The sequence below is a fragment of the Eriocheir sinensis genome, unplaced genomic scaffold (genome assembly GCF_024679095.1).
Source record: "Eriocheir sinensis breed Jianghai 21 unplaced genomic scaffold, ASM2467909v1 Scaffold290, whole genome shotgun sequence".
Taxonomy (NCBI): Eukaryota; Metazoa; Arthropoda; class Malacostraca; order Decapoda; family Varunidae; genus Eriocheir; species Eriocheir sinensis.
In genome coordinates this window covers 216255-230130 of record NW_026111599.1, presented here as the reverse complement: position 1 = coordinate 230130, position 13876 = coordinate 216255, and the positions used below count along the sequence as shown (strand labels likewise).

The 13876-nt window shown below is 51.8% G+C and overlaps 1 protein-coding gene across 1 annotated transcript; it reads right to left on the bottom strand.

Moving 5' to 3' along the window:
• Positions 1-7352: 7352 nt before the first annotated feature.
• On the bottom strand, positions 7353-13516 carry LOC126991500 (fat-like cadherin-related tumor suppressor homolog). The gene is made up of 3 exons (XM_050850254.1): positions 12952-13516; positions 8938-9093; positions 7353-7747 (listed from the first exon to the last, which is right to left on the bottom strand). Exons 2-3 carry the CDS (start codon positions 9064-9066, stop codon positions 7508-7510), a joined length of 369 nt encoding a protein of 122 aa, XP_050706211.1. The 5' UTR covers positions 9067-9093; positions 12952-13516; the 3' UTR covers positions 7353-7507.
• Between the last annotated feature and the right edge of the window lie 360 nt (positions 13517-13876).

The window sequence follows — 13876 nt, the reverse complement described above, 5'->3', positions numbered from 1 at the left end:
GAATGCTGGCAAGCTTTGCCCTTGCCCTGACCGGCCTCCTCCAGCTCACGCCCAACGAGGTGGCCCTGCGGGTAATAGCGAAGGCGACAGTGGAGGAGCACTTTCCTGACCTCGCAGGCCCCTCCACCACACCCGCCCCACCACCTCCAGTGCCTCAGGGCCCTGCTCCCCCACCTGCCAAGACCTGAGCATCCGAGCCTTCCTCCTCCCGTAGAGGTAACGGAGATGGAGGCCGACGAATGCCACCAGCCTCCCCAGCCAGGCGTACTCCAGCCAAGGCACCGTTGAAGGCGGTGCACTGGACAATGGGACGCAAAACGACCTGCCCCACATCCCGGTGCGCACAGTCCTGCCGCGCTCCTGCGTCCCACAGCCCAAGCGGAGGGTGGAGCAGAGGCGTCAGGCCCTGCGCCTGCCCTCGCGACGGCCCCCGTGTCCACTCCCGGCGCCGTCCGCGAGGGGCGGCCGCTGAGTGTCCTCCAGTGGAACGTCTGTGGCGTGCGGGGAAGGTCCACCTCCTGCGGGCTGCGCTCGGCACCGGCGGCTTCGATGTCGTCCTCCTGCAGGAGACACTCCTGGTGAGGGCCAGTCGGTGCGGCTTAAGGGCTACAGGACCTTCTACCTCCCTGCCATTGCCGGTGCGGCGCGTGGGTGTGGCATTCTAGTCAGGGATGCACTTCCTGCACTAGGGTGACTCACCCCGTGCCATGCGGTGACGGCGTGAGGTGCTGGCAGTACGGGTGGCCTTGCCGAGCGCGACGGTAGAAATTTACTGTGTACAGTGGCCAGCTGCGGATGCAGACTTCACCGAGCTTTTCACTGCCGCCGATGAGCCCACCTTCATCGGCGGCGACTTTAACGCCCACCACGAGAGGTGGGGAGCCGCCGGAACAACCGTGTCGGCCGCCACGTCGCAGCAACGCTGGCGGACCTGCCAACCGTCACTCTGCTCAACACGGGGAACCCACTCACGTCCGCGGGGTGCTGGACCTTCCCTGGTGTCGCAGCCTTGCTGTCGGCGCGACGTGGGCCCTGCATGACAGCTTCCAGCCAGCGACCACTTTGCCACTGTCACCACCCTACCTGTGGCCCCGCCTGTGCCTCCGCAGCGGCCGGCACGCTGGAATTTGAGCAGGGCTGACTGGCCTAGGGTTCCGCGCGGCGGTTGCCCGTCATCTGGCGACCACCGACAGGCCTGACGACTTAGAGGGGCGGCGGTCCGCCTGATTGAGATGTTCCGCAGTGCAGCTGACGAGGCCATCCCCACCACCAGACCTGCGAAGCGGAATTATAAGACCGGTGGTACTACAATGTGACATCAAAGTGGCCAACCACCGAGTCAATCAGGCGCGTAGGCTCAACAGGCGTCACAACACCGACGCCACGAGGGGCCTCCTCCGGGCGGCCATCCGCCAGGCTAAGGTAACTACAGAGAGAGTGCAAGAGGAGCACTGGCTATCCCAGTGCGCAACCATTGACCACGGTGTATCCACTGCCGTGCTCTGGCGGAAGCTCCGTGCAGTTGCACGAGGGACCCAGCCTAGGACACCGCTTCACCCGCAGCCTCAAGTCGAGGCCGGGAGACTGCTTACCACCTTTGTTTCCCGGGCCTCGTCGGCCAGGCTGCCTCCGGCCACCAGGGAGCTACAGAGGGAAGCCTACGCTGCCAGGATCGAGGCATTCACGGAAGCTTGTAGGGAGGACCACGCTGCCGACGCCCCGATCCGCGTGGAGGAGCTTGTGCGAGCCATCCCCGTGAAAGACACTGCCCCTGGAGAGGATGCCATACCACACGTTCCTTCGAACGCTGGGACGGCGATGCAGGATGAAATAACAACTCTTTTCAACCAGTCATATACTCTCGGTGCCCTTCCCGCGGCGTGGAAAACAGCCACCATTGTCCCTATCCCCAAGGGCGTAGATGGCCAATACCGCCCCATCTCCCTTCTCAGCTGCCTGGGGAAGACGATGGAAAGGGTCATCCTCTCTCGCCTCCTCTGGACCATGGGCCCTCTGCACCACCATCTGTTTGCCTTCCGGCAAGGCAGGGGGACACGGGACTGCGTATCTACCCTCCTTTCAACCATCCTCGATAGGACGGCGGTAGTCGTGTTCCTCGACCTAGAAAAAGCCTTTGAGCTGGCATCGGCGCCTGCCATTCTCTCGATCCTGGCGGAGAAAGGTGTCCGGGGCCGCCTTTTAGCCTGGATAGGGCACTACCTCATGGGTCGACAGGCCGCAGTGCGGTATCAGGGATGTACTTCTGCTATTGAGACCCTGGAAAACGGTACGCCACAGGGTGGAGTGCTGAGCCCCGTTCTCTTTAACCTGCTGGTCGAGAAACTGGCGGCCCTCCCGACCAGCAGATATTGCAAAGTGCTTTGCTATGCTGATGACGTGGCCATGGTGGCTACGGGACCACATCCTGTGGCCAGCGCTCGCCTTCTCCTCCGCCGCCTAGCAGAGGCTTGTGCTTCCCTCGGCCTCGTCGTCAACAGGGAAAAGACCAAGGCAATGCTGTTCCGGCAGAGACGTTCCCCCGAACCTCTCCTGCTTGGCGGCGAGCCGTTACCGTGGGTGTCCTCATATAAGTACCTGGGTATGACCATCGACTCACGGCTGTCGTTTGTGCCTTACATCGCCTCTCTCAGTGCGATGGTGAAGGGCCGCACCAACATCATGCGCGCCCTGGCACGGACGGAGGGAGGTGCGAGCGGCAGGGTGCTAAGGCGCTTTTCTGTCCAGGCGGTGCGGTCCTGTGTGGACTACGGGTCGCCATGCCTCCTCACAGTTAGCCCGCTGCACTCGAACCGCTTGAGGTGGCCCAGAACGCGGCCCTCCGCCACATTCTCGGGGCCCTGCGCTGACAAAATGCGTGTGCCTCAGAGCGGAGGCCCGATTGCCCTCCATCTCCACCAGGATCACCCAGCTTCCATCAGCCACCTTATTAAGCTGCCCGCCTGGGGGTCTGAGTCACCCGTGACTCCGTGGGCGGCCTCCTACAAGACCCACACCTTTTCCGACGGAGGTTGTGGGCGGCGGTAGCAGCCGCTAAGCTCAGGCCACATGCCCTGGCGCGTGCCTCCATCGCGACGCCTGACGCGCCCCACCCGACATATGTGGCTCCCCCGCCTTGGGCTCTCCGGCCCTTCACCGCCACCATCAAACCCCTGCCATCAAAAAGGCCTGTTTGTCTGTGGAGCGGCTGGAACGGGAAGCCGCAGCACGGTGGAGGATGCCTCGCACCTTCGGGCTGCTCATTACTACACCGACGGCTCTGTCGCCCAACACCTGGGGCCGTCGGAGCAGCGTTTGTCACGGCGGGGCACACAGAACTCATTCGGGTGTCTGATGGCTCCTCATCGACACAGGCGGAGCTTGTTGCCATCAGCTGGGCCCTGAAACACGCTGAGGAGGAGGGCGTGGGGGCTGTCGTCCTCCACTGCGACTCGGTGCCGGCCATCCAGTCCCTCCTTGCCGAACCCGCTACCGACAACATCTCCCTCCTTACCGGCATCCACGCCCGGATGCAAGGACTGCAGAGGGAGGGGCGGGTCATTCACTTCAACTGGGTGCCCAGCCATGCCGGAGTTCCAGGGAACGAGGCTGCGGACCGTGCTGCTGCGGAGGCCACCCTGCTCCCTGTGGTGAGGCACGGGCTATCACCCAGCGGCTCCTGTCAAACGGGGCGCAGCTATGCACGCCTCAGCCGAGAGAAGGAGGGAGCTAGAGGAGGCAGTGGCTGCGGGCTCGCCATCAGCCCATTGGTATTCCGCAGCCACTGACTTTGGTCAACGAGCGATACCGATGCCCCTCCCACGACGGACGGAGACCAGCCTCCGCCGCCTGCGTCTTGGGTACAAGTGTTTCTCGACACTTGATCCTGAAGATCCAGTACCAGTCGACTGCTCGCATTGTGGGGAGGAGGTTCTCCAACCACTCCTCCACTACCTCCTCGAGTGTGAATGCACTCAGCAATTCCTTCCCAACCCGGAGGGGTTGCCTGCCCCTAGCCTTATCGGGTACCTGAGTGACGACCAGCTGCTGCGCCTCGTTGAGGAGTGTGCCCCGCCCCGATAAAGAACTGTCTGTTCACCGCTTCCAGCTACAGGCCGTCTATTGAGACAAAGGCCTGTTTCCCCTTGTGAGGGGATAAATCTTCAACAACAACAACAACAACACTACTCACCATCGAGACATATCGCTCCGTGGGGAGAACACCGCGCCCACCCGTGACTTGGAGGACATATTCGCGAGTCATAAAGGTAAAGTATCACAAGACCTTCGAGCTAATACACCGCCACAGGATCGAAGCGAAATGACCCTGGTGATAGTTTGGTCCTTCCATTGTACCATGAACCTAAAAACACTTATTAGAACACAACTGATCTCTTAAATATTATGGCACCAAAGCTCACATATTTGACAAGGCTTTCGCAGGAGTTTTGAGCATATCCAGGGGTAGTTTTGTGACCCTGGTGGTAGTCTGACCCTTCCTCTGTAACATGAACCTAAAAGAACATTCATTAGAACCCGATTACTCTCCCTTTTGGCCTTTGGAAATGCTGATGTGAGAAGCGGAAACGACTGAGAACACCAACCTTGGACGCACGGTGGCTGGTGCTAGTCTGACCCTTCCTCTGTACCTTAATTGAGCTTAAAAGAACACTCATTAGAACCCGACTACTCTCCCTTTTGGCCTTTGGAAATTGCTGATGTGAGAAGAGGAAGCGTCTGATAATACCAACCTTGGAGGCATGCTGGTTAGGGTAAAAGCCCCTATACATCAGCACTCAGTTTGGAGGGAGAGTTAGTTTATAAGGCAAAAACTCAACACTTCGTCGTTAATCGCAGTTCACCGCAGGCTGGGCAGTGCATTTTGCCTTTGTGTCGCTTTCGAAAAACAAAAGAGCATCCGTCGCCCCCGAATTTGCATATGTCACAAAGTGCTTTAACAATTTACAAACAATATTAGCTGCCATGAAAAATATTGTACTTTAAATTCACTGTGTTACGGCGCCGGGGGAAACAGAAAGAGAGGTAGAGAGAGGCCGCACCGCATTCAGCTCGCCGGCCGATGACATCATGAGACTATAATTTTGACGGCATAAAAAAAAAAGTTTACGGGCGGGAGTGAGTCACGTTGTTTGTGTGCTCTGCCGTAAATACCGACGCTGGAACAATGGACACGGTGGGGCAAGAGTTAACAGTTAGCCAGTATCTTATTGAGAGAGAGAGAGAGAGAGAGATTATATAAACAAAAATGATGCTCACATAATTATATAAACACTCTCTCTCTCTCTCTCTCTCTCTCTCTCTCTCTCTCTCTCTCTCTCACTCATTCACTGACTCACTGACTCACTCTCTCTCTCTCTCTCTCTCTCTCTCTCTCTCTCTCTCTCTCTCTCTCTCTCTCACTCTCGCACCCTGACCTTGGTGGCGGCGGTGTGGACGCTGTCTGTGGCCGTGACGGTGAGGGCGTAGTGGTGCTGCTCCTCGTGGTCCAGGCGGCGCCAGGCTCACCAGGCCAGAGTCCACGGCCATGCTGAACCGGCTGCCTGTCACCCTCTGACCATGAGAAAGATACATTAACAAAGAAATGGGGCGAGCAAAATATATCCTAGGTATTATTTTCCCCAGTTCTGATATACTCAAAACTTGACTTAGTTCGCCATTCTGTAGGGTAAAGAAAAAGTTAATCTGCCTACGAGAAAGATACGTTAGCAAAGGAAATGAAGCGAGCAGAACAGATCCTAGGTATTACTTTCCCCCCAGTTCTGATATTCCCAAAACTCGACTGAGTTCGCCATTCTGTAGCGTAAAGAAAAAAAAGTTACTCTGCTCACGAAAAAGATACGTTAGGAAAGGAAATGAAGCGAGCAACACATATCCTAGGTAACATATTTTCCCCCCAGTTCTGAGGTACCCAAAACTTGACGTAGTTCGCCATTCTGTAAGGTAAAAAGTTATGCTGACCGGTAGCAAAACTAGTAATCGAAGGAAAAGTTGGAAAGTTTCTGTTTAGTTGGCGCAACATCTGTGGTCATATGCCGGAGAGAGACAGAAGGGAAGGAATTATAGGAGAAGGAACAGATCCCAGGAGACGGGACACAACCGTAATCGAAGGAAACGAAGCGAACAAAACAGATCATCAAAGAGATAAACGTTACCAACTCTAGGGCATTATTTTCCTCACCCAGTTTACTGATTCAACCCCCAAAGATGAGTTAGCCATTCTGTTGCGTATGAACGGATATTCTGACCAGTAGAAAACACGTTAGCAAAGGAAATGAAGCGAGCAAAACATATCCTTGGCATTATTCTTCCCCCAAATTAATGATTCAATCCAAAACTTGAGTTCGCCATTCTGTAGCGTGAAAAAACAGTTACTCTGACCGGTAGAAAATTACGTTAACAAAGGAAAGTAAGCGAGCGAAACACATTCTAGGTATAATTCTTCCTCAAAAATTACGGATTCATCCCAAAACTTGACTGAGGTAGCCATCCTGTAGCGTAAAAAACAGTTACTCTGACCGGTAGAAAACATGTTAAAAAAGAAAACAAAGCTAGAGAAACATATCCTACGCATTATTCTTCCCAAAAATTACTGATTCACTCCAAAACTTGACTGAGTTCGCTATTCTGTAGCGTAAAAAACGGTTACTCTGACCGGTGGAAAAATACGTTAGCAAAGAAGCGAGCGAGACATGTCCTAGGTATAATTTTTCCCCCAGTTACTGACACACCCAAAACTTACGGTCGCCATTCTGTAGCGAAAAAAAAGAGGCGAAAAAAAAAAGTTATTCTGGCCATTAGAGAAAACACGTTATCAAAGGAAACAAAGTGAGAAAATCATAACCAAGAACTAAACGTCACTCTTCTAAGGTATTTCCCTTTAAAAAAAATACTGATCTAACAACAACAAAAAAAAAAAAAGTCAGCCATTCTGTGACCAGTGTAAACAGTTAGTCTGGTAACTGTTCCTGTACTCGTACCGGCTACCAAGACGAGGAAAAGCGGTGACTAAAGGTACAGTTGGGAGCACAGGCAATAGCTGCGCGTGGCGGCGGTGCACATCTCCGTATGAATAGGAATGCAGCAAAGTCAACAAGGGTCCCCGACCGGTATTGTTTGACGCTTTCGCTTCTCACATCAACAATTTCCAAAGGCCAAAAGGAGATCAGTCAGGTTCTAATGAGCGGTTTTTTTTAGGATCAAGTTACAGAAGAAGGGTCAACGTAACACCAGGGTCATAACACTACTGGAAATGCCCACAACTCCTACGAAAGTTTTGTCAAATAGATATGCTTGGGCTCCGAAATGTTTAACCCGGTAGCAGCGGGGATCAAGTTTCTTAATGGTCCCTCCAAGCGAGAAAAATGAGAAAAAATCACCCCTCACACAAACCATTTCATAATATATATCAATGCATTTGTGATCAGATTATGTATCATCTGTTTTGGGGGTTTATATCATGGCACAAATTTGGCCCGTCGCTGCTACCGGGTTAAGAATGCGACCCTATATGTCCCTCACCTGTGATGTAGTACCACAAGGTGTCGTTATCCGGGTCCTGAGCGTTGATGAAGGACACCAGGTGGCCCGGCGCGTCCGTCTCCATCACGTGGGCGGGGGGCGGCGGCTGCAGGACCGGCGGGTTGGGAGACTCCACGGGCACGTCCATCACACGCACGAGGACCCGCGTGGTGGCCGTCAGCTGCGGCGCCCCGTTGTCCTTCACTTGGATCTGAGGAGGAGGAGGAAGAGGAGGTGTTAGGGAGGCAAGCAAGTTGTCGTCAGCACTCTCACACGATTTCAACTTTAACAACAAGTATTTCCAGGCTCAGACGGGGAAGAAATAAACAAAATTCCACCCGTATTTTCAGGCGATGCAATCTCTCACAAGTATTTCCAGGCTCTAAGGGGGAAGAGGAAGAGGAGGGGGAGGTGTTAGGGAGGCAAGCAAGTTGCCGTCCGTATACTCTCACACGATTTAAGCTCTCACACAAGTATTTCCAGGCTCTGAAGGGGAGGAAGAGGAGGAAGGGAAGGTGTGTGAGTGAGACAAACAGATTCACGTCAGTATTCTCACACGATTTCAGTTCTCACAAGTATTTCCAAGAGCCGAAAAGGAGATTAATTGTGTTCTAAAGAGTTGGCTTTTGGTTCATGGTGCAGAAGCCTTGTCAAACTATTACTAGGCTCATAAAACTACCCATGGGAATACCAATAGCAACCTCTACAAAATCCTTATCAAATGTAGGTGTGTAACTCAGGGAGGGCCATATTCTTACATATTCCGGCGACCTGATACATGTATTTGACAAGGCTTTCGCAGGAGTTTTGGTCATTTCCAGGGGTAGTTTTATGAGCCTGGTGGTAGTCTGACCCATCATCTGTACTATGGAACTAAAAACACTCATTAGAACCCGATGAACCTTCTCTTCGGCCTTTGGAAATGGTTGGTGTGAGCGGCGGAAACTTCTCAAAATACCGACCTGAGCCCCGAAATGTTTGGGAATATGGGGAACAGTTTGGGGTATACTGTTTTCTAGGGGGTTTAACTTGTCTCAGCCAATTACTGTTATCATAGCCTAGGTAAGGGGAAGCAACCTTAACATGAGATCAATTTTTACACGAATATTCTACTGTCCAAACCCCTTATGCAAGAGTTAACCAGCATCTTCATTCTTTCATCCCTTACCCTGGTAAACTCTGGAACAGCCTTTCTTTCTTCTATATTTCTTCCTGCCTCTGACTTGAATTCTTTCAAGAGGAGTGTATCAAGACACCTCTCCTCCTGAAATTGACCTCTCTTTTGGCCGCTCATCACTTTTGTCTCTGTAGGAGCAGCAATTAGCGGGCTTTTTTTTACACCTTTTTTTGTTGCCCTTGAGCTGTTTCTTTAGCTGTAAAAAAAGGCATGTCAGCACTCACCATCAAATCGAAGGTCTTGCTCGGGGGAAAGGCCTTGTTGCTGTACACTTGGCCAGTCTTCGGGTGGATCTTGAAGCGGCCCTTCTTGCCCATGCCGGTCCTGATGCTGTAGTCCAGGTCACCGTTCATGCCCACGTCCGCATCTCTGGCGAACACCTTCAGGGGAATAGGGGAAGGTACTGAGAGGCGGCACCGAGCAGGGAGGTCCGCGTGGCTACAAGGCCCATGAAGGCAATGCTCCGTCTGCTTGCACTACCTTGGGACAACCGATGTGTTATAGAGGAACGTTACTCGAGTGTTGGTGATCATTTAAGTCAACTTCCCCTAAAGGAATGTATCTCACGGCTTTGTATGGACGTCAAAAACATGCAGATATAGGATCAAAACCCCAAGTATGTTTAAGAAGTAAATAGGTTTTATATGTGATCATAAATTTTAGTCTCCTTTCCCAGAGAGGTTTAGTGAGTGGAGTTTGAAATGACTTACAAATAAACATGTTGGTGATGTTATTGAGTTAATGCTAACATACACATTCCAGAAAACGAAGTCATTACGTCTACTGCAGTACGAACAACAAGATACTGTCACCATGCACCTCAAGACTACACGGAACAGAAGGATGAACGGAACACTGAGCCACGACAACGCCGCGCACATACACAGACGGCCTCAGGGGGCGTGTGTGTGTCCTGCCCCGTGGCTCGTGTTCCCGGGCTAACACAGAACATAACATAAATATTATAACACAATGCGTGCAGCACAAACTGTCAGGGGCACATCTTCTAGGACATCAGGAGGCGTCCGTCCCAGAGAACACCTGCTCCGTGTCCTGCTATGAAACAAAACAGTCACAAGGGGGTTCAACATGCCCTCTGAACACAGCCAGTGACGGAGACGCGGAACCAAATCATAAAAGTAAAACAAAACAGTCACAAGGGGGTTCAACATGCCCTCTGGACACCGCCAGTGACGGAGACGCGGAACCAAATCATAAAAGTAAAACAAAACAGTCACAAGGGGGTTCAACATGCCCTCTGAACACCGCCAGTGACGGAGACGCGGAACCAAGTCATAAAAGTAAAACAAAACAGTCACAAGAGGGTTCAACATGCCCTCTGAACACCGCCAGTGACGGAGACGTGGAACCAAGTCATAAAAGTAAAACAAAACAGTCACAAGGGGGTTCAACATGCCCTCTGAACACAGCCAGTGACGGAGACGCGGAACCAAGTCATAAAAGTAAAACAAAACAGTCACAAGGGGGTTCAACATGCCCTCTGAACACAGCCAGTGACGGAGACGCGGAACCAAGTCATAAAAGTAAAACAAAACAGTCACAAGGGGGTTCAACATGCCCTCTGGACACCGCCAGTGACGGAGACGCGGAACCAAATCATAAAAGTAAAACAAAACAGTCACAAGGGGGTTCAACATGCCCTCTGGACACCGCCAGTGACGGAGACGCGGAACCAAATCATAAAAGTAAAACAAAACAGTCACAAGGGGGTTCAACATGCCCTCTGGACACAGCCAGTGACGGAGACGCGGAACCAAGTCATAAAAGTAAAACAAAACAGTCACAAGGGGGTTCAACATGCCCTCTGGACACCGCCAGTGACGGAGACGCGGAACCAAATCATAAAAGTAAAACAAAAGTACATCTAGACACACTTGCAATTTACACCGCCTGCACGCGCCGACGTGACACCACAGGGAGCCGAGCCATGCCGACGATGACACTGACACGGGTCCTCTGCCGCCGCCGGTGTGGTGCGCCCCGCGGGGTGAACAGCGCCGCCACTCGTCTACGTAACCATTATTAGCAAACAGCGCCGCCACTCGTCTGCGTAACCATTATTAGCAAACAGCGCCGCCACTCGTCTACGTAACCATTATTAGTAAACAGCGCCGCCACTCGTCTACGTAACCATTATTAGTAAACAGCGCCGCCACTCGTCTACGTAACCATTATTAGTAAACAGCGCCGCCACTCGTCTACGTAACCATTATTAGTAAACAGCGCCGCCACTCGTCTACGTAACCATTATTAGTAAACAGCGCCGCCACTCGTCTACGTAACCATTATTAGTAAACAGCGCCGCCACTCGTCTACGTAACCATTATTAGTAAACAGCGCCGCCACTCGTCTACGTAACCATTATTAGTAAACAGCGCCGCCACTCGTCTACGTAACCATTATTAGTAAACAGCGCCGCCACTCGTCTACGTAACCATTATTAGTAGACAGCGCCGCCACTCGTCTACGTAACCATTATTAGTAGACAGCGCCGCCACTCGTCTACGTAACCATTATTAGTAAACAGCGCCGCCACTCGTCTACGTAACCATTATTAGTAAACAGCGCCGCCACTCGTCTACGTAACCATTATTAGTAAACAGCGCCGCCACTCGTCTACGTAACCATTATTAGTAGACAGCGCCGCCACTCGTCTACGTAACCATTATTAGTAAACAGCGCCGCCACTCGTCTATACAACCATTATTAGTAAACAGCGCCGCCACTCGTCTACGTAACCATTATTAGTAAACAGCGCCGCCACTCGTCTACGTAACCATTATTAGTAAACAGCGCCGTCACTCGTCTACGTAACCATTATTAGTAAACAGCGCCGCCACTCGTCTATACAACCATTATTAGTAAACAGCGCCGCCACTCGTCTACGTAACCATTATTAGTAAACAGCGCCGCCACTCGTCTACGAAACCATTATTAGTAAACAGCGCCGCCACTCGTCTACGTAACCATTATCAGTACTAAAGGTGGCTGTGATAGGTTAGTACGGCGGTAAACACGTAGATGAACACCCGCAGACCTTTTTTTTCATCTTCTTTTTCTTCTTCTTCTTCTTCTTCTTCTTTGTCAGATTTATCAGCCCGTCGTTATACATGGTCGTTGAACAACCGCAGACTAACCGTTTACGATTGAGAACGATTATTCAGCCTTCACCGCTTCCATTAACGGGAAAAGCTTGGCTGCAGTGGCGTTGGTGAGCTAATTATTAGGATTGTATCACCCATCACATATATATCTAATAACAAACGTTGCAGTTACAGAAAGTCCAGCAGAAAACAGGGCACTCACTGGCCACAACAAAGTCAATATTTAGTAACAATAAATTTCGCTGGACAACGAAGACTCGGAACACGACAAAGAGGCGGCCGTCAGGACAAGTTGACTTCCAGCTCGTGAGTCCTGCACTGATATAGATAGGAACGCAGATATATTACGTGTCCCTCTTTACTATATGCATTAGGGAAGCATGAACGTGTCTCAGCATTGCGTGTTTCCTCGGAAGCTAAGAATACCACGCCACAGTCTTCGGGGCCGACAATGCGGTAAAGGGACGCGTGGAGCCTTGTGTGCTAGCTGTTCATGCCTGGCCACGAGACACTCAGATGTCCGATGTGGCGCGAGGAAGCTGTGGTGGTCCCTGTGCGGCGCGGGCTTGAACACTCTTGAGGCTCCTATGAATGGGTTTCTACACCCCTGGGTTATGTTGACAGCTGGGCGGTACTTTATTTTAGGTCACTGGCCGGGGGAAACACGCGCGTTGAGATGCTCTGAGACGCTCCGCCACCACGACAGATCAAAACCCGCCTCGTCGCTTTGAGGCTGTTGTCAGTTCGGTCGCTGGGCCAGGCTAGTCAGACATGCCAACTGAAAATACTGACGAAACGTAAAATGAACCAATCGGTGAAGTACTCAAGCTAATGGTGAAATACGAAGCCACTAAAAACTGTGTACCTGTGCCAATCACGTCACTGCAGACTTTACACTTGCAATGCGGTGCGTGCAGCGTGGAGGAGCGTGGCTGGGAGACACCCCCACCTCGCCACGCTGCAGCGGCTAGTTATAACGGACTTGCAAATACGTCAATCAATGTCTTTTTACAGTCAAGTACGTGAGTAGCACAAAGGTAGCGATGCCTCCCATGCTGAGCGTGCACACGGAAACCATCTCACAGGTTCCCGTGACGCGCGTGCCCTTCTTACCCTGAACAAGGCGTCGTCGTGGGCGGTGATCTGTGAGGGCGAGAAAGTGACCCAGTCCCCCCACGCGTCCTCTGGCTCGGGCTGCACCACGGCACCACCATCACCACCACCACCACCACATTCACAGCGCCGAGGACAGGAAAGCAAAGGTGTATTTACAGAAGGCGGACAAGCTAACGGAGGTGGTCTGACCAAGGTGTGGTGTGGTAGGGGAAGCAGTGCGGCACAGCACCAGGCGCAGAGGTTAAAGACATGTCATCAGGAACAGTTACACACCTCAGCCAGTTACGGACATGGACAGTGTGGCCAACAAGTGTTATGCTCAAGACTTACACCCCGAGCAATGCCCTCATCACTTACACCCCGAGCAATGCCCCCACCACACAGCACTTGGAAAAGGCAACTCTACTCACTGTTTTGAAAGGTTCCACTCTATCTAGTTCGTTTCAAATAGCTTCCTGATACAAAAGCTGACGTTCTACACTCCCCACAGTATTGAAGCTAGTGTGTGTATGTACTTAAATGTAATCATAGTTCTCTCATCAAGTCGTAGCTTATAGTTTACTTAATCTAGAGGTAAGGATGAATGAACCTTTCCTGCTTCAAAAATGAAGGGCCTTTGTGTGTTATCTTAGTTCTCTGCTTCTCTCATCAAGGCATAGCTTATAGTTTACTTAGTCTAGGGGTAAGGATGAATGAACCTTTCCTTAAGCCTAAAAATGAAGGGCCTTTGTGTGTTATCTTAGTTCTCTGCTTCTCTCATCAAGGCATAGCTTATAGTTTACTTAGTCTAGGGGTAAGGATGAATGAACCTTTCCTTAAGCCTAAAGATGAAGGGCCTTTGTGTGTTACCTTAGTTCTCTGCTTCTCTCATCAAGTCATAGCTTATAGTTTACTTAGTCTAGGGGTAAGGATGAATGAACCT